This window comes from Anabrus simplex, chromosome 5 (genome assembly GCF_040414725.1).
Source record: "Anabrus simplex isolate iqAnaSimp1 chromosome 5, ASM4041472v1, whole genome shotgun sequence".
Taxonomy (NCBI): Eukaryota; Metazoa; Arthropoda; class Insecta; order Orthoptera; family Tettigoniidae; genus Anabrus; species Anabrus simplex.
The window spans coordinates 189,351,680-189,377,745 of record NC_090269.1 but is presented as its reverse complement, the minus strand read 5'-3'; the positions used below and the strand labels follow the sequence as shown (position 1 = coordinate 189,377,745).

The 26,066-nt window shown below is 38.3% G+C and overlaps 1 protein-coding gene across 6 annotated transcripts in view; it reads right to left on the bottom strand.

Moving 5' to 3' along the window:
* The window catches only part of O-fut2 (O-fucosyltransferase 2), a 188,420-nt gene that overhangs the window by 71,477 nt on the left and 90,877 nt on the right, over nt 1–26,066 (bottom strand). For all 6 annotated transcript variants that reach the window (XR_010860198.2, XR_010860197.2, XR_010860196.2 and 3 more), the window contains exon 7: nt 21,045–21,222. Coding sequence is in view for 3 of the 6 variants with exons in the window: in XM_068227594.1 (XP_068083695.1) it covers nt 21,045–21,222 (178 nt within the window). In the remaining 3 variants the exon portion in view is untranslated. The remainder of the gene's footprint in view (nt 1–21,044; nt 21,223–26,066) is intronic.

Genomic DNA, 26,066 nt, shown 5'->3' with positions numbered 1-26,066 from the left:
ATCTTAATTTAAAGAAGGTTTGAGTCTTCTGCAAAGGGAAAAATAAAGAAAGAAGCAATTAATAGGAATCAAGAAAGTCCAAAATAACCGAGCTTGAGCGTAAGAGATCATACATACAAGGTAAGAAAGCCGAAGCAGCCAAGCGCAGCAAGCCTCAACCAAGTATATCCACCACTCTCATGCAGCCTATGACGATGAAGACTCAGGAAGATGGAATCGAATCAATAAAGATTAGAAATAGATAGAAATCTTTGTAAACCTACATTCACTTATTTCTAAGAACCACTCTACACCCACGGCCCTGTGACGTACTCTACTCCCAAATGACAATACAGTACAACGCAATTCAATACAATAAAATACAGTAAAATAAAACAGTGCACTGAGTGGCCAAAAGTCACGGGAAGGGGTGTACCATTAGAAAATGTACCGCATATGACCCTTGAGCATTGCGGCCAGCTGCGGCGTAGCTGAGCAGTCTGTCACAGACACCAGTGTCTTGAATATGACAACACGTCGCGAGTTAACCGACTTTGAACGTGGGATCATGGGCACACGGTGCATGGGTCATAGCATTGCGGAGATTACCCGCAAATTTGGGTTTCCGTGGTCAACAGTGTCGAGGGTGGATCTTCAATATCGCAGAGAGAATGTTACCACTCACGTAAACCGCAGCACGGCAAGACCACAGGTGTTTAACGAACGGACATCACGTCGCCTCCGCAGAACCTAGAGTTTCATTGCATTTGTTGATTGTCTTTTATCTCAAGGTTTTTATGAATCACTGTTGTGTATATGTCTTTCATCTTTTATGTTATTTTAGCTGATCATGACCTCTAGGCTAGGTCGAAAAATGTCCTATGTAGTTTTTAGACAGACCATTTATCAAATGGCAAACGTGCATTGAACAAGTGGACTTTACAATTAAATTCTTTCAGAATTTTATCTTAGATATTTAAAGTCAATATGGAACCGGAATGAAGTTCATTACTCGAACTATACTAGGCACTCGACGGACTACTGTGAGTCAGATCATTGCCCAGTTGAATCTTGGGAGTCAGGAACACATTTCTACCAGGACTGTAAGGAGGCAACTGCACCGCATAGGCTTCATAACCCATGTCCCTTTGCTGACACCTCTACATAGAGTTCAACGACGTGCATGGGCCTGCGAACATCGGCAATGGACCATGGAACAGTGGCGGCGTGTGATATGATCCGATGAATCCCGGTTCCAGTTTTATCGAGCTGATGGGCACATGAGAATGTGACGTATGCCCCATGAAGCTATGGATCCTGAGTGTCAACAAGGTTGTGTCCAGGCAGGAGATGGCTCAGTCCTGGTCTGGGCCATGTTCTCGTAGTCGGAATTAGGTCCCATTGTCCGGCTGCAGGGAGCGCTGACAGGTGTACGTTATATAGACATTCTTTCAGACCATCTGCATCTCTTTCCGGTCCTAGAGTACCCTGATGCAGATGCCACGTTTCAACAGGACAATGCGCCATGTCAGCACTCTGTGGTGACACGCAGGTGGTTGGAGGAGCACTCCAGTGAAGTTACGACCATGGATTGGCCCTCCACATCCTCCGATCTTAATCCAATCAAGCTGTCGACGCTGGTGTACGCTCGATGAACCCTGCACCAACTACACAAGACCAATTGTGGGTAGTAGTGCAAGATATGTGGGTCCAGGTCTCTCCAGAACAATTCCAACACCTTGTAGAGTCGATGCCTCACCGCACTGCTGCCGTTTCAAGGGGTCGTGGAGGAGCAAGTCGTTATTAACATCACATCCAGTGTCTTCCCATGACGTTTGGCCACTGAGTGTATAAAATTCAAAGGAGGGGATGTTCCACCTGATCAATACAAAGATATAAAATACAAATCTTATTTACATCTTAAAACACTAGTACTAGTTTCGACCCTTTGATTGGATCATCCTCAGCTAGATACATAAATAAATCTTACAGACTAAATTATCACTCTTCAAGGTGATATGTTAAATTACTGTATTCCAGTTGTTGCTGTTTTTAAAATGTCCACTTGGTAGTTAACCAGGATTTGAACATTTATGCTCAGACTATACAAGAAATGTAATATTTTGCAGAACTGTAGAACTAGGTTAGGCAGTATAGTTTGTTGCATTATGGTACAAAAGTTGATCTGAGGAAACATACTCGGTTGCAATGATAACTAGTGGTAAAATGGAGAGTTATTCTGGATTAAGGAATTGCCAATATGCGTAGCTATTTCAAGTCTGGGTTGAAAATAAATAGGAGGATGTCTGAAATGAAAAAAAACTGAAGTCAAATGGAATTCTAAGGCAAAAGATTAACGTTTAATTACTCCCTCAGTTTCGTGTAGACCTGTTCCCAGATATAACTGCAGCACTTACTCGTGCGGTCCCGCCATAACCTCACTAATGTCACTATCTGAGTCATTATACTCAGAATCACTCCCATTAAAAGGTGAAGTGTTCAAATACTCCACTAACTCATCATCGTTTGCAAACATATCACTGCCAACATCATCCCTTGCTGCCATTTTCACAAGCTACCCGGTGGCAGTTAGTAAAACATCCACAAGAAATAAATTTCATAATCCATATTGTCAACCTCAACAAGATAGGTTTTAATGATTGGGTAACTCCTACTGTACAACTTTTTATTTTATTTAAAAAATAGACATGTTTCATCTCTTCCATGTGAGACATCTTCAGCCTAAATATATTTGTAATAAAAAACACATGATATTCATGGTAACACTAAAACAATGACTAATCTGTAAATTTTTAAGAGTCAAAATGACTCAGTTTAATGTATGTGGACACAATTAAAAACAGTTCATGTTGTTAAAATATTTTGTGTCATAGGAACAAATTACTAGATGATAACACAACCAGTATACTGGGAAATTCCACCTAGGAAAAACAAGTCCTGCTCACTAGATACATATGCACTCCAGCATCCATAAACTTCAGAAGACATTAACCCAATTAAGATATTATATCCACTTTTGGAACATTGTGATCTTCACAGATTTTTTATTTTGAGAATCAAAACTCAATGGAATTTCCATCATCTAGTAATTTGTTCCTATGACACAAAATATTTTAACAAGAACTGTTTTTTAACTGTGTCCACATATGATAGATTGAGTCATTTTGACTCTTAAAAATTTATGGATAAGTCATTGTTTTAGTGTTGCCAAGAATATCTTGTGTTTTTTATAATTATATCTAAGCTGAAGATGTCTTACATGGAAGAGACGAAACATGTCCCATTTTAAAATAAAATAAAAAAGGAATAATATTGTACAGTACCGTAAAGGTGGAGTTGCCAGTCCGAGTGGCTCAGACGGTTGAGGCACTGGCCTTCTGACCCCAACTTGGTAGGTTCGATCCTAGCTCAGCCCGGTGGTTTTTGAAGGTGCTCACATATGCAGATATGCCAACTTTCAAAAGTGAAATATCAGGAGAAATTTCGCAGCGAATCGCAACGTATTATGACACATCACTGATGGCAGAACATGTACAAATTCATTATAATTCAATACATTAACAATTCTATTTGCCCATATTTTTTTTTTTTTTCATCATTTACATGTGAATACTAAATACTGGACATACCTGAACTGTAGGAACATGCGACTTCTCATCCTTCAACATGGTGATCACATTACGACTAATTGTTGTTCAACACACCAGTAGCTGACTTAGCCCTCTTCAGAAACTCGGAACTAAATTTTTCCTCAAAGCACTTGCCTTGCTGAACCGATTTCAAGGTTAAAAGTTTCTCCAAAGTTTGTTCAGACAGCAAGGATCTGAACTGTGTTTTTGTCTTTGTGACTCTGCTAAAAATCCTTTCACATTCTGCATTGCTATGTGGAATTGATAAAATAGCAAGCATCACCTTAGAGTGTCTGTCATAGTTAAGTACACCATCAGCTGATTTCATCTGACTACCAATGCCCATTGAACATCAATTCTTCCTTTTGCCAGGTCTGTTTCTTCGAGATGAAAGTTACAGAACTGGGAGTGCAGAATATCAGTTTTTTTATCCAAATGTTCCGTTTCACTAGTCAAAATGTTCGGACACTTGTTAATGAAAAATCTAAGGCTAGAAAATGATGTCTTACTTATAGCAGAAATATTTGCAACTACTGCATTAATTAAACCTTTGAATGGAAATTTGTGTACCATGTAGTCACACAATGAAGAGAAACACTTTCTAACAGACTTAAAGAATATGCATTTTTCCTCAGACTTCATGGTGTTCACTAAAACAAACGTAGAGTTCAGATCACAATCGTCCTCTTGATTTGCTGGAGTATGATAATCTACATCAAGGAGAGAGGAGGATTTTTTAATAACATCTGGTTTCACAAACCTTGCCATCACAATCTTCAATAGTTCCTCCAAAACTGACCTCAATAAGTAGATGTGCAGCATACTTGACTGAAGAGCTACGTTTGGATTCTCAGAGATATCCATAAAACTTGAGAGAAAAAGGCAAAAAGATTTATGTAAATTTGATGAAAGGAACAGGAAAAGTCATTCTTCATGTGACAATGCATGGTTCTTAGTGTCATCAGTAGTTTCAATTTTTTTTTTTTTAGTGAAGCTGATGACTGGGTTTTCCTTTTAACTGAGGAGTGAGATGAAATGTTATGACAATCCTTAACGTTTTCAGACAAACAAGACTCATCTGCACTTAAACTGTGCTTAGGAATTTTGTAAGTCTTCAAAGTTCCCATCTGAGAATCCTTACTCAAAATTTCGCTCCTGAATAATGTAACCAAAGGGTCCCACTGAAGCAAAATCCTATCTAAACACCTTCTTAGTGATAACCATCGAGTAGGCACACGCTTCAGAATTTTCCTGATCTCTGAACTATTCTTTCCTCCTTGCACTCCTTTCCAGATAATAAAATATATCAATTATACTTTCATCTACATTTATGGGCAAGCACGCTGCACCCTTCTGCGCAGCAAGATTAATTAGGTGACAAGAACAGCCTACAATTATTATGTTATTATTTACCCACTTCAAACATCCTGCCACACCATTCTTTAATCCTACCATTACTGGAGCATTATCAGCACGAAGAGCTAGGCAGTTTTTTAATGGAATGCAGAATTCCCAAAAAGTTGAGAGCAAAAGATTGGCAATGTTAGCTCCAGTAGCATCCCCTTCTAAATTAGGCACAGAGAGTAGACAACTCTGAATTTCATTGAGTTCAGGCCTAAAAAATGTTACAACAATGGGATATATCTTCAAGTCACTTTTATTGCTACCATCAGTAGCAACAGAAAATGCATTCACTTCCAAATGTGATACAATTTTAGCCCTTTCTTCCATGCACATTTCTGTAATGATAGCCACTGTTTTCATTCTAGCACACCCATATCGTTTAGCGATTTCCGAATCAGGAAACATTTTGCTAAACAAAGGTCTGGCATAATCAGCACAATTTACAGGCAGGTTATGTTCTACTATAAATGACGTAAATAACGCCTCGGCATTCGTCACAGGATTTACAACTTGATTTTTACATGAAAAGTTCAGTTTCTGGTTTCTTTCTACACACTGGACACTCTCCTTATGTTTTTTCGTTTGCACATGCTTGAGTATATCGTATTTCCCGCCATGTGCAACTGAAAAATCACACCTACATATAGTGCAGAATGTGAACGTTGGTCCCTTTCTGGATTCACTCAAACACAGAAACTCTTCCCTATAAGCACTTTTAAACACTGCATCATATTTCTTTTTTGACATTTTGGCCAAAACAAATATTAAGGCACAACACGATCACTTCTGCAGCTCCTGCCCCGGGTAAAACAAATATGGTATGCTACTTCTGAGGTCAGGTTACTCCAAAGAGAATGTTACTCGCTTGACTCGCTTGCCAAGAGAATGACTGTATTATAGACCAAAGAGCAGCACATGACTGGCCACCGTGCCCCGTACTGCCATCTGGTATCTTTATTAGAACTACTATCGATCAGCCATACTCAGCCATATATCGATAGAACGAGGAAATCCGCGGGAGTTTAAAATAATACGAAAATTACGGATATTGCTTTGAAAATCGGGAGATCGGACCTGGTGATCGGGAGATCGGGAGGAATGATGAAAAATCGGGAATCTCCCATTCAAATCGGGAGACTTGGCACGTGTGCATACGTCAATCTAGTGTTGGTAGATTTACTCGAACCTAAAAGAACTTCTGTGGGACAAAATTCTGGCACCTCGGTGTCTCCGAAAACCGTAAAAATTTAGTTAGTGGGACGTAAAGCCAATAACTTTATTAAAAGGAGGAGTTACCCAATCATTAAAAACATACGCTAAGTTCAAGCACTGATAAATTCTGAACAACAAAATGTAGTGACAAGCTGCAGGCAATAATGAAAATTCTGTGCCTTTATTATCCTACAACAACTAGCTTTCCCTCCCATCAATGAAATAACACGCAATAATTAGTGTTTATTTTGGCACTAGCGAGAAGAGCACAATAACGCTCCTGTAATTTTAGCAGGAGACGGGAGGAGCACGATCACACTCCTTGCCCACTCTTATGGTTAAGTACAGGGGAGAGTGGTGATCCTTGCATGATTCCCATTCTTAATTTTATTAACTTTGTTCACTTCTATTTGGGTTTCATTACTCTCATGCATAGATAAGACTAGTTCAACAAGTGTTAATGGAACAGGAGAACTGTCTAGGACACTCCTCCGATGCAAATAGATGATGATATCAAACACCTTCAAAATGTTGAGAAAAACTACTTTGAAATTGGTTTTCCCCATCTTTGCATGGGTTAACAAAGACTGCAGCAAGGATTGTAAGGAGAGAGTCCCTCTGATGTTCGCAGAATGTGAGGAATGTTCTCAGCCTGTGATGAAGGACTTGCTCATTAATATTTCATGAAACTAAGCATACGGAAACAGGCCTCCAATCTGGTGTGATGTTCTCATCTCCCAAACTGTATATCAAAACACTCCTTGCTTTTTGTACAACACTTTTAACATCCCTATGAGTATAATTGGCAATGAAGTCACAGATGAAAACTTACATACATCATTATAGACACTTATGGCTTTCAGCGTTCAGTCTGCAAGCCTCTATGAATTTACTAAACGTTGCCACAATCCTCTATTTGCAACTAGTGCTGTGGCTTCATTTAGTTCTACACCTCTCATCATTAAATCGTTAGAAACTGAGTCTAACCGTCATCATCTTGGTCACCCTCTACTTCTCTTACCCTCCATAACAGAGTCCATTACTCTCCCAGGTAACCTATCCCCTTCCATTTGCCTTACATGACCCCACCACCAAAGCCAGTTTATGCCTACAGCTTCATCCATTGAGTTCATTCCTAACAGCATTTATCTCCTCATTCCAAGTACCCTCCTGCCATTGTTTCCACCTATTTCAACCAGCAATCATAATCGCTACTTTCATGTCTGTTACTTCTAACTTATGAATAATATATCACGAGTCCACCCAGCTTTCGCTCCTGTAAAGCAAAGTTGGTCTGAAAACAGACCGATGTAAAGATAGTTTTGTACAGGAGCTGACTTCCTTCTTACAAAATACTACTGATCGCAACTGTGAGCTCAATGCATTAGCTTTACTGCACGTTGATTCAATCGCACTTACTATATTACCCTCCTGGGAGAACACACAACCTAAATACTTGAAATTATCTACCTTTTCCACGTCTGTGTCATCAATTTGATATTCAATTTTGTTGAATTTCTTAGCTACTGAAATCAATTTAGTCTTCGAAAGGCTAATTTTCCTCCCATTCTCATTGCACCTATTTCAAGTTCCATGATATATGAGACTGCAGGCTTTCGGCACAATCTGCCATTAAGACCAAGTTGTCAGTATAGGCCAGATTGCTTACTACATTTCCACCTAACTGAATCCCTCCCTGGCACTGTATACCGTTCAGCATATGATCCATGTAAATTACGAATAACAAAGGTGGAATATGACAGCCTTGTCTAACCCCTGTAATAACCCTGAACCAAGATCACATTTTACCATCAATTCTCACTGCAGCCCAATTGTCAACATAAATGCCTCTGATTGATCTTAATAATCTACCATTAATCCCATAGACCTATATGGCGAACATCTTTTCCCTTGGTACCCTGTCATATGCTTTCTCTAGATCTACAAAACATAAACACAACTGTGAATTCCTCTCGTAGCATTTTTCAATTACCTGGCGCATACTGAAAATCTGATCCTGACAGCCCCTCTGTGGTTTGAAACCACACTGGTTTTTATCCAACTTCCTCTCAATGACTGATCGCACCCTCCCTTCCAAGATGCCAGTGATAACTTTAGCTGGTGTAGCCTACTAATCAATAAGATACCTCAATAGTTGTTGCAATCCTTCCTATTCCCTTGCTTTATAGATAGGTGGAATTACTGTTTTTGTCCAATCTGAAGGTACCTTACCAGCACTCCATGCTAATCTTACTACTCTATAAAGCCATTTCATCCCTACCTTCCCACTATACTTCACCATTTCAGGTCTAATTTCATCTATTCCTGCTGCTTTATGACAATGGAGTTTATTTACCATCCTTTCCACCTCCTCAAGCGTAATTTCACCAACATCATTTTCCTCCTCCCCATGAGCTCGGTTGTCTGCGACACCACCAGAACGATTTCCTTTTATGTTGAGAAGATTTTCAAAATATTCCCTCCACCTGTCCAGTGATTCCCTGGGATCTATTATGAGTTTACCTGAATTACCCAACACACTGTTCATTTCTTTTTTCCCTCCCTTCCTAAGATTCTTTATTAATGTCCAGAAAGGTTTCCCTGCTGCTTGACCTAGCCTTCCAGGTTATTACCAAAATCTTCCCACAACTTCTTTTTGGATTCAACAACTATTTGTATCGCTCTGTTTCATCTACATACAATTCCCTGCCTGCATCAGCCCTCGTTTGGAGCCATTTTTGATAAGCCTTCTTTTACGTTTACAGGTTGTTCTAATTTCATCATTTCACCAAAATGTTTGCTTTTTCTCATATTTACACACACTTGTTCCTAGGCATTCCCTTGCTGTTTCTACTACAGCATCCCTGTATGCCCCCCATTCTCTTTCTATATCCTGAACCTGCTCAATGTCAACTGTTGGGAACTTCTCACTAATCATATCCATGTACTGCACCTGTCCCGGGCTCGGCAGGGCACTGATTGAATGAATGAAAACCTGCAACCTGTTTTCCAGTCATTGACCGGGTCAGGGATGGAATGAATGAAGCCCCCAACTTGTGGCGAGGATAGGAATTGTGCCAGCTACCGAGGCCTGTCACTTCTCTACGGCAATGATTAATGACTGACAGATGAAATGAAATGATAATGGAGAGTGTTGCTAGAATGAAAGATGACAGGGAAAATCAGAGTACCCAGAGAAAAACCTGTCCCACCTCCACATTGTTCAGCACAAATCTCACATAGAGTGACAGGGATTTGAACAACAGAACCCAGTGGTGAGAGGCCAATGCGCTGCTGCCTGAGCCACGGAGGCCCTCAGGGCACTGATTATAAAACTTAATTTCACAAATAAATATTTTGATGGAAATCTTCTGGATGAGAAACTTCAGAAATCAATCCCGGGCATCGAAGCCCCATCCTCCCTACTTTCACTGGCACAACGGCTAAGCTCAAGAGCATTCGGGTCAATGGTCTGTGTTACGGAGATATCCGTGGAGCAGAAAGAGGTGAAAGAAGGTGCGGGTGTTGAATGGGTCTAACTGCGATGTCAGAAATTGAGTTAACACTTTAACTAAAGGTTATATTTCTTTCAGAATTTCAAACTTAACAAATTTTTCACCCAGTGAAATAATGAGGTTACAGGTACAATGACAATTCCAAAAAATTAGAAAAATTCAAGATTCAGAACTCTAACAATTCTGGGCTTCAAGCCCCTAGGTTACAAATTTACAATTTCAAAGTGGTATTATTTAGGCAAGGCAGAAATCCCCCAATTCAAGAGCACTTTGCTCCAACAAATTTACAGCCTTCCAGAGGCATTCTTCAATATTACAGTAAACTACAAAAGAGCTTATGTGCTCTCCAACACTCATCCAATTTTAACAGCCCGCTTACAGCAACATTACACAAAACTTTATGATCTCTGGCCTCTTAAGGCACAATTTACACTTAACAAAGGTAGTACACAGGGGTAACTAGTACCCAGCCTACTGGGCCTTAGTAGAAAAGAACAGGTTAAATTAATGGCCTGAAACACAAACTGAATGGAGGCGTAAACTTGCACTCCTAGATAATGAAGTATTAAAACCCTAACAGGGCCCTCGGCCCGATGATACAGGGGCTAATCCCAAGCTACTGAGGTGACAAGAATGAAAGTTAATACATTACAGGAAAGAAAAACAGTACTAAATAGTACTCACCTCAAACCAAGTTGAAGGGGAACTCGAGAGGGTAACGCACTCTCTATCCCCGATTTACAGTTTTAAGAATTTATGAAATTTTACATGGAAAGGAAGAAGTTTACATCAAACAGTTTATATAGTCAGAAATTCGGACCTTCCCCTCGGATATGTTTGCAGAGACAGCTAGAAAGATAGAATTTATGTGGCCATTACATGGCTGATATTCTGTCTGCCGAAGAATGTACATCACACTCTATCCCCGATTTACAGTTAAAGATTTGATGAAGTTATTACATAAGCCGGCAGAAGTTACATTTTCTGAAAAGTGGTTACATAGTTAAAGTTTCGGACCTCTCCCTCGGGTTAAACTGCGGAGCCAGCAAGAAATAAAGATGTTATATGGCCATTGCCTTGTTGGTGTACTGCTGCCTGATGAAAGAGGCGCCTCCCGCCTCCTGCTTGACACACACACTACTTCAGATGATGATCAACTGGCCAAGAGACAAGAAAATCCGCAGTTTATTAACCCTTGGGGAAAGTTCGAGACCTTTCACGAATAAACCAGCCACACCCTCTCAATTTTATTGGTGAATTTAAAAGTTACACTCAAAATCGAAGAAGAAGAATAAGAAGAAGAAGATGGTGATTGGTAGAAAATTAATTACAGAAATTAGGGATTGGCTGGATTCAAAACTGGCAGAAAGAAAAGATAAATATTGCCAACCCGAAAATAAATAAACATCAATTAGTAAAAAAAAAACTCATGAATACAAAACTTCTTCAAATCAAAGTTCCTTCACTTCGCACTAGGGTGCATGATCATAGTTTTCTAGCAGTGACATCTATGAGAGAATGTCCAAACTTCTTGATGAATGGAAAACAAACCAAGTAGAAATTCACACAGTTCAGGAAACTTCACAATAACAAAATTCCATCAGATTTTAGAGGTGACACCTTGTGAGTAATTGTTTAAGTAGGTCTAGTTTCAAGTTTACGGTTCCTCCAGTAGAGGAGTTCTTTTAGGTGCAAGATTTAAATGTGCGGCGTAGAGGTGTACCTTCCAGTACAAGCACTATCCTATCCTTGTTGTTGACCCTGACTATGATGTCACTCAATGCTTCATAAAACTTGTCAATTTCATCCTCATCTGCACCCTCACATGGTGAATACAGAGACAATTCTCGTCCCAATTCATCCAACTGTCAAATCTACCCACATCATTCGCTCATTTAAGTGCCTAACAGAAACTATGTTGCGTGCAATAGTATTCCATGGTAAACAGCCCTACCCCCACACTATGCCCTTCCCTTTTTAACACCTGTCAAGTGTACTTTATAATCGCCTATCTCTTCCTCGTTATCTTCCCTTACCCAAATACCACTTACTCCTAGCACATCCAGATGCATCCTCTTTACTGACTCAGCCAGTTCTACTTTCTTTCTTCCATAAGCTGTTTCCAAGGAGTCCCTCGCCTGTCAAATGGGAGTGGGAGTCTATTACTCCCATAGGTCCGAGGCTTGCTTAAAATGTTCTGAGCTCAGTAAATTAGTGAAGCAGGATGCTACCCTACTTACACATGGTCCAAAAGAGGATCTCTCCTCTAACGGTTTAGGGACCACCGGTAGATTGTATAGTCCTAGCCGCCAGAGCAAAAGGAGGGCCGATTTCAACTTGGACATGATTCAGAATATCTCAGGACCACTTACTAGGCCACTGAGCCATTGCCCATGGTTCACGAACTAGGATGGGACTACAGCAACCCACACCATGAACCATGTTGAAAACTTACTTTAAATTTTGTGTGCAGTCATTGCTAGTTGAATATAGGTGAGAAAAATGGTTTTTGATTTTGATGATGTCGATGCTTGTTGTTTAAAGGGGCCTAACATCGAGGTCATCGGCCCCTAATGGTACGAAATGAAATAACAAAAAATTCAAATTCATCCACTGACTAAAATAAAATAAAAAATGTCATGAAGAATGAATGGATGGACATGAAACCTACAAAAAATAAATAAATAAATAAACAAACAAACAAACAAACAAACAAACAAACAAACAGAAACAGTGGATCAGACTCAAAAAGAAGGTAGTTAATTAGAGTATTAGTGACCAAGGGACCATTTATAAAGTACAATGATGCTTGATGTCTGAAGGGGTACTAAATTCACGTCTAAGGCCCCACAGAATGGTATATGTCACAAGTAAAGTAGAACCATGGTATTTGTCATTTTGGGGTACTGATCAAAAGTAGCGAAGACTCACGGTGGTCCACACAAGATGGTACTACTCACAAGTATTGCAATTCGTACAGGGAACGCAGACCTATGCTGTTTCTCACACAATGGCGCCACTCAGAGCCAACGCAAACCAGTAAGGTTCCTCACCTAGGTGTACTAGTCACAGGCGCCGGTATTCCCGTGGTGTTCCTCACATAGTGGGTACCAATCACAGGCAACGCTGACCCACGGTGCCGCTCATATAGCGGTACAACTCACAGGCTACGCCCAGACCCACGGTGTTGCTCACATGGGTACAACGCACGGGTACTGGAATCCACCAGGCCAGGCTTTTTACAGCAACTAATCACAAACCTATTTCGTACCTATTTAGTGATACTACTCGCAAGTCCATGCAACCCATGGTGTTCCCCGCATGATGGTACGAATCAAGAGTAGTTTCATGGTTCTAAATCAATCATCCCTTGGTCGCCCCTTGTAGTCGCCTCTTGCGACAGGCAGGGGATACCGTGGGTGTATTCTACATGTGCGTCCCCCACCCGCAGGGGGTAGTGTGTTTGGTCCGCGAGAGGTATTTTATTTCCCTCAAGTCCGCCAGCAAGCCGGTTAGGACCCCCTATCTGCCACCTGGGACGCACCACGTGGGAGTATCACCTCTCCCCCTGCTATGCCTGCGTAGCAGGTTCGTGGGTTTTTTGATTTTATCAATGAGAATTTTACACTGTTTCCCATTAGTGCTAAGAACCCTACAGACTGCTTTCCTTCTCCAATTAACACAATGCTGTCCGCTCACGTATCAATACGTGTTTCCAAGCACGGTGCTCTGCAGCCGATCACGTATAAATACGTGTTTGTGCAAGTCTGTCTTCTGATGCCATCTAACGGTTATTGAGGAACTATCTGGAGATTATCGTTGATGTGCCTAAATGGTAGAAAAACTACGCTTCTTTTAGTACTGGTTTTGCCCGTTTTAGTGCGTCAGTTGCATTTGTTTTTGCCTTCGAATATCTTCCGTGCATCCATCAATGCTAGTAAACAAAAATGGCAGCCCCGGTAAACAAAAACAGTGGACTGACTCCTGGTGATATTATACATGAATTATACGCTGATAATTTGTCATATATTTCCCGTGATTGTGAGGAGAGTGAAGATGAATTGTCTAATGATAATTCTAGTGCTAGTGTCATGCATTTATGTGGAAGTGATGCGTTGAATGACACGTTTATTGCACCATGTGAGCAATGACCTGATGCTTCAGATAGCAAAGATGGTCCAGATGTAAGTACTGTTGATAATATTCTCCCTATTTCTGGCAGTGAGTGGCCTAACAGGATATTATACTGTTTTTGGAGTCTTTCTCGTGGACGCCTGGCGTTAAAAATTTCGCCGAGTGAACCAGAAAATATAGGTTGTGATGTCAAGTTGTTCATTTGTAATGATTTGGTGGCGTATATGGTGGAGGAATCAAACAGATATCAATACCAGAATGAACCAAAATCTAAAATCTCACCAAAAACTTTAAAATGGACAGATATAACTGTGAATGAACCTAAAATTATTAAATTATGATACCCTGCAATAACTCCATGTCTCTGCCAAAACCTTCCGGCCACAGGGGCCAGTTATACGTCAGATGGGACGGACAGCAATGTGTTAAATACTGAAATTGGGTTAGTTGATAAGTGTATCTAGCTTGTCTTTTTGCCCTATCTTTTAGATTTCTTTGTTATTCGCCATAATAGCTCTCCCATTCAATCCTAATTTCAACATCACAATACTACTGTATTTTTAAACTTTGTTTAGGACAATTCCCTTAATACTCACTGGAAGTCACAAACACACTATGTTTATGAGGATGCCAGATCATAGTTATTTTTTTGTCGTTTGTAAACTATTAGGTTGTTAAAAAATCAGTAAAATATATACAACCTGCCTAAAGAAGGAATTCCTTCTTGAGGTGGGGAAAGGAACAAGAAACAACACAATACAGCTGCAGGTAACTAGTCTTACTGTACCGTACATACCAAACCACTTGGCTACTGAGGTGAGAATGCAAACAGCTAAAACATAATCAAGCTTCCCCAGTTTTATATCATAGTCTATGTAAATAATACAAGCAAAATTTGCTCAGGCCTGGTTTCTCCAACTCTGAGTTAAATTTTACTTAATGAATGTTAACTAACTAATGTTATTAATTTAACACTTCGGTTAAAAGTGCCGTTTCACGAACACATTTTCAACATTATGAAACAATTGTTAAAGACAAATTAACACATTTCTGTGAGATTTCTGAATGCGTTTAGCAGTGAGAGCCTTTTGTTTCTTCACATAAAGCGCTCCTGGCAGTATGTTGGAATAGTATTTTGTCACACATGGTTGATATTATTATAGGTTATGGTTAGAAGAGACTGCTAAGACGTGTGTAGTAAGAGACAACAAAAGTGTTATTATGATGAATGCGGGACAATTGTTATAAATTTTAATTTGAAAGTATGCGAGTGTGCTTGAAAAATGAAAAAATGGACTGCTATACCACAACATTCAATATTATTCTCATATGAGTGCAATCTAAGGCTCATACATCACCAGGTAAATGTAATAACTGATATGTTTTGAATGATTTTCAGGCATTTTTTTTACTGAGAGGAAAATAATGTAATGCCTTCTTAATGCTGCAATGGCAGCAGGAATTCTTTGCAGAATTTTTACACTTTCTTGTCTTGCACTCATGAACATAATGCCAATATAAATGGTTTGTTATTGGACATTATAAATTTTCCAGCTATCTCATTCCTGGTTGCCAGCGTTTTGCCCCCGTGTGCTAGGCTGGGAATCAACACCTATATCTCGTGAACATAGTCACCTACAATTACATGAAAAGTGTCTCAAGCATAATATCTAACAAGCAGAGGCCAAATCCTGTGGTCAACCGATTTCAACGAGCTTCAATGTACCTGTTGGGGGGGGGGAATCAACTTGTGTATAAGGGTTTCGTTTTTAAAAAAGAGGTCAAATGTCATGACATCGGATCTGCTTCGAACAAAGTGGAGGTGACAGAACACTAAAATCATAATCTATGAGCTTCATTTCCGTATTGATTGCTACCACAATATAAAAATAATATAGAAGCCTCCACCTTATCAATACAATGTTTATTTACAAGATGCAGTAAATTCAGTACCGGTTTCGACCCCTATGAGGTCATCCTCAGCTGTTATACATTAAATCGGTTTCAAAAACATCACATTATGAGGACTAATACCTTCATATCACTGACCCAATTTGACAGATCATGAAGAAGTAAATATTATAGTAGTATAATGGATCTTATCTCATTGACTAGAAAGTTGCTTATGATGTAAAGCGTCATCTCATTGTAGCATTAGTCTAGTAAACATCAAATAAAATTTACAACGGTATATGTGGAATTATTACATATTTACATATATATTATTGCAATATACATTACATACATACATACATTAAAAACGAATATATACACATAAAATTTGACCCGCTATAACAGGCCATTTAAAAGTGGATGAAATGATAAAAACAAGATAAAATGGGTCCACATTTAACTCTAGTTTGTACTGGTTAGTTGTTGCTGCATTATTCTTGTAATATGGTAAGTACACAGTGTATTCTAATGTTTAAACTCGTGATAGTTTTTGTTCATTCTGATGTTTTCTTGATTAATGCTAGTATGATATATTACAGTTGTCTTGATGTACTAAATTATTATGAGAAATTGCGTGCACCATTGCTAAGTTAAGATAATGCCTATTATAAAATGTAGTATTAAATAATGCTGTGCATCTTGGGATTAAAACTATGTCGATGTCAACCAATATACATAAGTTCTAGGTGATAACGTGAGGGCTTCCTTTATATTGTAGACTGTAATATCTGAAAAGAGATAGATTGTGTAAGAAACGGCGTCAAATGGGCTAATAAAAGTGTAATATATGTATGATATACTTACGTTGAGTGTTGGCACTGTGTATGCTGCACGGTTGCACGTCGAGATCTGTTACGTGTTATTCTGGGACTGTAGTTCGCGGATACGGAGGGGAAGTTTGGAGGGATGGGAGGGGCATCTGTGGAGAGAGCGGAACTAGGGTAGGGAGGGTCTTTAGGCGGTTCATTTGTATGTAAGGGCTGTTGTTTTTTAATTCTTTTCAGATAATAATTTTTTAGAAAGGGAATGGCTGTATCGAAAAGAATGTTAGTTTTTTCTGTGATTTCATTTAGGTTGAAATTTGGGTTGACGTATTGATCTAAATTAATGTAAAATTCTTCCAAGATGCTGAGCAAGGGGGTTTTGGGGTTTGTATTCAGAATTTGCATGTCATGGTTAATATTTGTAAATCTACGTTTTTGGTCATCGATGTGTTGTCCCATAGCTGAAAAATGTCTGTGCTTAACTGCATTAATGTGTTCGTTATATCGTATCTGAAAGTTCCTTCCCGTATGCCCTATATAGTTGGGCTCGCAGTCATTACATTTCAAGCGGTAGACACCTGAGTGGTTGTATTGATTTTTATTGTCGACGGATTTAGAATTGTGTAAGATATTGGCGTTGCTATGTGTAGTTTTGTAGGCTATTTTTAGGCCTTGTTTTTTTAAAACGTTTGTTATGGAATGTATATGTCTATTGTTATAGGTGAATAGTACGTAGTCTTTTTTATCTTTCTCGGTTCTGGTTAATTTGGTTTTTGTTTGGTTTTTTATTTTGTTAATAATCTTGTTAATAATTTCTTTTCTGTATCCATTCTGTCTGGCTATATAATGGATTAAATTTAATTCTTATTTAGATCTTCTTTTGTAAGTGGTATGTTGTATGCTCGGTAAATCATACTGTAATATGCGGCTTTCTTGTGTGTGTGTGGGTGGGTAGTCTATTCTTATTGTATTGGATGTATGGGTAGGTTTTCTGTATATTTTATATGTTAAGTAGTCATTATGTCTAATTATAGATATATCTAGGTAATTTATGGTATTGTTGTTTTCCGTTTCCATAGTGAATTTTATATGAGGATCTATTCCATTTAATTGTTCTAGGATTTTGTCTTCATTGATGTGCCTATTGTCTATTATAACAAATACATCGTCAACAAATCTGCACCAAAAGGGGATATTATCTAGTTTTTGGATTTCTTGGTGTTCCAACTAGTCTATATATATATTTCTGCCAGTATACCTGATGTTTGAGATCCCATGGGTAGTCCTCTTTGGTGATATATGGTATCGTGAAATTTAAAGTAATTATTGTTGATGGCAAAGTGTAATAATTTTATGAATTCCTCTATTTCTAGCTTACTAAGTTTGCTATGATTTTTGAGATTGGATTCTATGATTTCTATGGTTTTCTGTGTAGGTATGTTGGGTACATATTTATAATATCATTATGATGCTAATCTGTGGTACTTAACTATTTTTATATTTTTAATGATGTTGCAGAATTCTATTGAGTTTTTAATGGCTTTTTTGGCTTGGAATACATAATGTTTTTTGAGATATCTTTGAATGAATTGTGATAATTTGTAGGTGGGACTTGGTTTATAATTTATTATAGGCCTCATAGGTATATTGTCTTTATGGATTTTTGCTCAGCATCTTGGAAGAATTTTACATTAATTTAGATCAATACGTCAACCCAAATTTCAACCTAAATGAAATCACAGAAAAAACTAACATTCTTTTCGGTACAGTCATTCCCTTTCTAAAAAATGATTATCTGAAAAGAATTAAAAAACAACAGCCCATACATACAAATGAACCGCCTAAAGACCCTCCCTACCCTAGTTCCGCTCTCTCCACAGATGCCCCTCCCATCCCTCCAAACTCCCCCTCCGTATCCGCGAACTACAGCCCCAGAATAACACGTAACAGATCTCGACGTGCAGCCGTGCAGCATACACAGTGCCAACACTCAACGTAAGTATATCATACATATATTACACTTTTATTAGCCCATTTGACGCCGTTTCTTACACAATCTATCTCTTTTCAGATATTACAGTCTACAATATAAAGGAAGCTCTCACGTTATCACCTAGAACTTATGTATATTGGTTGACATCGACATAGTTTTAATCCCAAGATGCACGGCATTATTTAATACTCCATTTTATAATAGGCATTATCTTAACTTAGCAATGGTGCACGCAATTTCTCATAATAATTTAGTACATCAAGACAACTGTAATATATCATACTAGCATTAATCAAGAAAACATCAGAATGAACAAAAACTATCACAAGTTTAAACATTAGAATACAAACACTGTTTACTTACCATATTACAAGAATAACGCAGCAACAACAAACCAGTACAAACTAGAGTTAAATGTGGAGCCATTTTATCTTGTTTTTATCACTTCATCCACTTTTAAATGGCCTGTTATAGCGGGTCAAATTTTATGTGTATATATTCGTTTTTAATAGACAATGTATGTTCCAATAATATATATGTAAATATGTAATAATTCCACATATACCATTGTAAATTTTATTTGATGTTTACTAGACTCATGCTACAATGAGATGACGCTTTACATAATAAGCAACTTTCTAGTCAATGAGATAAGATCCATTATACTACTATAATATTTACTTTTTCATGATCTGTCAAATTGGGTCAGTGATATGAAGGCATTAGTCCTCATAATGTGATGTTTTTGAAACCGATTTAATGTATAACAGCTGAGGATGACCCCATACGGGTCGAAACCGGTACTGAATTTACTGCATCTTGTAAATAAACATTGTATTGATAAGGTGGAGGCTTCTATATTATTTTTATATTGTAGAACACTAAAAGGCGAACAAATTTTACTTAAACATGTCAGGTCTGCAACCTACTAATTTCTGAATAATTTATGAATCCCTGATTCCAATGCAAACGCATATATACTTGGAGTTACATCACAGTCAAACCAAGTGGTGGCCTAGTGTTCATTGTACTTGTCTGCGAACCTCGTAGACATGAATTTGAGTCTCGTCACAGCTATAATTCTTGTAGAAAATAAATTAATATTTGAGGGAACGTGAAGATAGAAATGGGGGAAAAAAAATCATGCAAACTGCAGTACACTTAATTTTCTATCTGTAATTAACATAGGTCAAAACGTTCTCACAGTTACTGCTCTGTTTGTGTGTGTGCGTGTGTGTGCGTGCGTATATATATATATATATATATATATATTACTTTGAGGTAGAAAGTAAAGTTCACTGCAGTTTCCCTAATATATTATTCAGATTTTTACCTTCACATTCCCTCAAATAATAATTTAATGTGTATAAAAAATATAGCTATAGCGGGACTCGAACTCATGTCGTTGCAGTTCATAGACAAGTATGGTGACCACTCGGCCACCGCTATGCTTACTGCGTTGCAACTCTTCAAGTATACATGTATTGCATTGGAATCTGTGGAATCATTATTTTTTTTTAAATTCTTTAGTTGCGGACCGGAGATGTTTAAGTAAAATGTGTTCGCCTTTTAATGTTCTATCACCTCCACTTAGTCCGAAGCGGATCTGCCCCACGATATTTGGCCTCAATGTTTTTTGAAAACGAAAGCATATTGACCTAAACTCTTATACACGATTTACTGTTGAGTGTCTCCCAACACGTACATTAATTAGCTCGTTGAAATCGGTTGGACGCAGGGTCGGACCTCTCCTTATAAAAACTATAAGCTACTGAAGCACTGGAGACACTAATAAGTTTCAATCTGTTGGAAACTCTAACCTATTTTCAATTTCTTCTAGAACCTTGTTCATAATGGCCTTGTAGAAATCTTTCTTGTGACAACTCTAGAAAGTCATTTTTTTCTTAGTGTGGGTCGTCCTTTGCCTTCTTCAGTTTATAAATAGTCTTCATATAGCAGTGAAGCTTCAAACTTACGTCTTCTACATGCCTCCATTTCGACATTTTAGCTGCTGTTACGAGGCTTAACACAGGGCTGCTGCCAAGTTAATTTAACACAAGTACTAACAATTTGTTAGAGTTAACAATTTTTTATGAGACGTTAGAGTTAACAATTTTTTTATGAGACGTCCATTTTGTTAAATTATGTGTTAAGTCTCCTTAACAGCAGTATTAACACTTAACATTCGTTGAAGAAAATGGGCCTCAGAATATGTTTCATAACAGATGAAAACCCTACAGTTGAGTTTTCATTCCTTAATGGAGGAGAACTCGCTTCTAATTTTATTTGCTAACATTTTGGTACCACATTTGATCTGCATCTAATCAAATTATAACTTTCACAAATTCTCCACATCATTTATGATCCAAGATGTTCACATAGAGACCAACATTCTCCTTAAAGCATCCCACACTATAATATAACTGCAGAGATTCCTCACCTTCTACTGGGGCATCTGTAGCAACAAAGAGTGTGTCCAAATAGAGCTCCAACAACATATCGCGGAGTTGTTCTGCAGCACTTTCCAAGCTCGGTACTTCCTTAGACCGTCCCCATAGGAAATCCTTGCGCCGAAGGTGTACACACATATAAGGTCCACCCAGCGTGCCAGATCGGGGCTGCACTTTAAACAAAGTTTAGAAATTAAAAAAATATTCTGAACAGAAGGAGAGAGGGAGGGGATTGCATACTATGAAATCTCAATCTGCTATACTTCCATCTCATGATTTTCCATGGAGTGGTGGCGATTGATGGTGATATATATATTTCCAAGTGGGTTCAAACCCACTATCTCCCGAATACTGGATACTGCAATTTACAAATCTCATCGTTAGGTCCGTATTGAACAACATATACCTTTCTGAAAGAATTTTTTTGAGGGTCCACCATTTCAATACATTATGTATATGTTTTTTATTGATTTACATAAATAATGTTACATCTTTACTATGTCTTAAGCAGGAATGTTTCGCTTATTTTTTAGGCACTTTCAGCTGCTGTTCCTAATATCTTAGATCAAAATAGTTCGCTAGGATCCTAGGATTTGTTTACAATAAAATGCTTAAAATAGTTAGGCTAACATGAATTGTTCTGTCTAAAAAGATCTGCAGCACATGTAATAAAGGTGATAAATAATACAATAGCCTTGTAAATTTTGTTAAAAAGAGTTCACAGACAAGAGAGTCTACAGTCTTTGCATTATTGATGATTATTGCACAAGATCAAGTAAAAATTAATAATCCAATTCCCATATTCCTGCTACCTGTGTTTCAAGGTATGGTGTAGTTTTAAGAAAAGTTATTTTAGACATCCTCCTTTTCTTTTTCTTCAGCATTTAAGGGCAGTTTTAATTTCGGTCACACATAGTATTAAAAAATAATAATAAACTACCAGCTGTAATAATCTACCTAAATATTTAGTTCAAACCACATGTCTATTATTTCTGTTAACATGCTGAAATTACCCTTAAATGCAGTTTAGAATTGTAGATATTAGATAATACGGTACTTTCTCCGTCCCGTGGAGTAGGGAAAATAATAGTAATCCACCAGCTGTAATAATCACATAACCACATTTCAGTAGAATTGTAGTGAAGATAAGGTATAATATATTAGACAGTATCTTGCCAGTTATATTCGTGTTTTTCTTCGTGTACGGCAATCCTTTTGATACTTAAGCATTTAACCAAACGCAGTGTAGTGTAGTGTAGATACATTGTAGTATAGATACAGTACATTTAGATAGTGCCGTATCTTGCCTGCTATATTCGTGTGTATCTATTAGACCGTAATACTAATAATAATTTGTCTAAGCATTTAGCTTCGTTGGTAATCTTTGAGTACAGTAGTTCTTGCAAATTTCATTTCTGTTGTGCTTAGTAGTGACATACGGTACGGTACCGGTATCGTAATTAGGATACGTCTGAAAAAAGTTTAAAAATTACTGTAGTGTACTGTACAGTAGTATATGAGTAATATCCTATTAGAATTTAGTGTGCTTATTTTATTATTGTAAAATATTTGTGTAGTACTGGTGTAGTAGAGGTATCCGTAGAAACTCTTACTAAAATATTGTTGAAATTAGGATAGGCTTAATTGCAGTTTGGAATTGTGTAGTTCTTGTGTATTACTTTCGATATTCAGTAATTAACAGCAGCTTTTATCCTGTTAGGCGTTGTAGGATAAAAAAATAGAGCACGACTAAGTAGTATTGTAGTGTAGTCGTGTATAAATTACCTTATTGTTGTGTACTATCCCAGACAATATATCCCTACGTTCATTTTTTTTTTCTTTTTTGCAAATAAGTTATTTTATTTTTTAATTTAAAATTTTCCCCCCGTAAAGAATGGCTAACGAGCGCGAGTGTACTTATTGTGGGTGTGGTGAGGCATTGAGGGGTATGAGGGAGGAGTTGGAAAGTTTGAGGGAGATAATTAGGATTCTCACAGAAGACAGGAAGGAAGATAGGACTCCCTCAAACAATGTACAGGTTACAGTAGGTGTACAAGAGGGAGGGGAAGGAAAGGGAGGAGTTGTAGAAGACAGGTGGTCTAATGTTCTAAGGGGAAGGAGATTGCAGGCCAAGGGCTCTATTCAGGATCAGAATTCAGGACAGGTGTCTGTGCGAAATCGGTACGAGTCACTCCAGGTAGAACAACAGAGGGAAGATGAGGGACAGGGAACTGTTGCTGAGATGCATGGAAGTAGGAGGAAGGGAAAAGGTAGGAAAGGGAAAGGTAGAGTAGAGGATAGGAAAAGACAGGTGGAACAGGGTCATGGGAAGGAGAAAAGGGAGGAAGAAGTAGCTTCTGCAGCTATCAGGAAAGATAGGGCTGACCAGGAGGGGAGGGGATCAAATGAGGTGGGTAGGGTTGAGGCTCTGGTCATGGGGGATTCCATCGTTAGACACGTGGGGAAAGTGTGTGGAGGAAAGGGAACCAGGGTAGAATGTTATCCAGGAATTAGGTTGAGGCAGATGTTGAGGAAAGTAGAAGAGAGGGAGGAGGGGAAGGAGAAGGTGGTAGTGTTTCACGTTGGTACCAACAACGTAAGGCAAGCTGATATAAGTACCAACATAGTTGGAGATGTGTGGGATCTGGTAAATGCAGCACGGGTGAAGTTTAAGAAAGCGGAGATTGTTATTAGTGGAATACTGTGTAGGAGGGATACTGACTGGAGGGTGATTGGGGATTTAAATGAGACTATGGAGTGGGTATGTGGGAAACTGGGAGTGAAATTTCTAGATCCTAATGGGTGGGTAGGAGATAGGGATCTGCGCTCGGATGGCCTTCATTTAAACCGCAGTGGTACGTATAAGTTAGGAAATTTGTTTGGAAGGGTAATAGGGAGGTACATTCAGGGAAACAGGATGGCCTAGGGAGCGGTGATAAGGGAACAGGGAACTGGAAATCAAGTAGGGATGACATAAAATTGTTAGTGTTGAACTGTAGAAGTATTGTAAAGAAAGGAATAGAATTAAGTAATTTAATAGATATATATTTACCCGATATTGTAATAGGAGTTGAATCATGGCTGAGAAATGATATAATGGATGCAGAAATTTTCTCACGGCACTGGAGTGTGTATCGTAGAGATAGGATAGGAAAGGTGGGAGGGGGAGTTTTCATTCTGGTGAAAGAAGAATTTGTAAGCTACGAAAAAGTTAAAGATGAGACACATGAAATTCTAGGTGTAAGGCTCATTTCTAAAGATAATAGGCAACTTGATATATTTGGAGTGTACAGATCGGGAAAGGGTAGCACTGATGCGGATTCGGAATTATTTGATAGGAGAGTCAGCTATGTGGGAAACGACATGGAAAGAAATGTGATTGTAGCGGGAGATCTGAATTTGCCAGATGTCAATTGGGAAGGAAATGCGAACGACAGGAAGCATGACCAACAAATGGCAAATAAGTTAATATGGGAAGGACAGCTGATTCAGAAAGTGATGGAACCAACCAGAGGGAAAAATATTTTGGATGTGGTGCTGATAAAACCAGATGAGCTCTATAGGGAAACTGAAGTAATAAATGGTATTAGTGATCATGAAGCTGTTTTTGTGGTAGTTAAAAATAAATGTGATAGAAAGGAAGGTCTTAAAAGTAGGACTATTAGGCAGTACCATATGGCTGATAAAGCAGGTATGAGGCAGTTTCTAAAAAGTAACTATGATTGGTGGAAAACGGTAAATAAAAATGTAAACAGACTCTGGGATGGGTTTAAAGAAATTGTTGAGGAATGCGAAAACAGGTTTGTACCTTTAAGGGTGGTAAGAAATTGTAAAGACCCACCTTATTATAATAGAGAAATAAAGAGACTAAGAAGGAGGTGCAGACTGGAAAGAAATAGAGTTAGAAATGGCTGTGGAAGTAAGGAGAAATTGAAGGAACTTACTAGAAAATTGAATCTAGCAAAGAAGGCAGCTAAGGATAACATGATGGCAAGCATAATTGGCAGTCATACAAATTTTAGTGAAAAATGGAAGGGTATGTATAGGTATTTTCAGGCAGAAACAGGTTCCAAGAAGGACATTCCAGGAATAATTAATGAACAAGGGGAGTGTGTATGTGAGGATCTTCAAAAGGCAGAAGTATTCAGTCAGCAGTATGTAAAGATTGTTGGTTACAAGGATAATGTCCAGATAGAGGAAGAGACTAAGGCCAAAGAAGTAATAACATTTACATATGATAACGATGACATTTACAATAAGATACAAAAGTTGAAAACTAGAAAAGCGGCTGGAATTGATCAGATTTCTGGGGATATACTAAAGACAATGGGTTGGGATATAGTACCATATCTGAAGTACTTATTTGATTACTGTTTGGCCGAAGGAGCTATACCAGATGAATGGAGAGTTGCTATAGTAGCCCCTGTGTATAAAGGAAAGGGTGATAGACATAAAGCTGAAAATTACAGGCCAGTAAGTTTGACATGCATTGTATGTAAGCTTTGGGAAGGCATTCTTTCTGATTATATTAGACATGTTTGTGAAATTAATAACTGGTTCGAGAGAAGGCAATTCGGTTTTAGGAAAGGTTATTCCACTGAAGCTCAACTTGTAGGATTCCAGCAAGATATAGCAGATATCTTGGATTCTGGAGGTCAAATGGACTGTATCGCGATTGACATGTCTAAAGCATTTGATAGGGTGGATCATGTGAGACTACTGGCAAAAATGAGTGAAATTGGACTAGACAAAAGAGTGACTGAATGGGTTGCTATATTTCTAGAAAATAGATCTCAGAGAGTTAGAGTAGGTGAAGCTTTGTCTGACCCTGTAATAATTGAGAGGGGAGTTCCTCAAGGCAGTGTTATCGGACCTTTATGTTTTCTTATATATATAAATGATATGAGTAAAGGAGTGGAATCGGAGGTAAGGCTTTTTGCGGATGATGTTATTCTCTATAGAGTGATAAATAAGTTACAAGATTGTGAGCAACTGCAACGTGACCTCGAAAA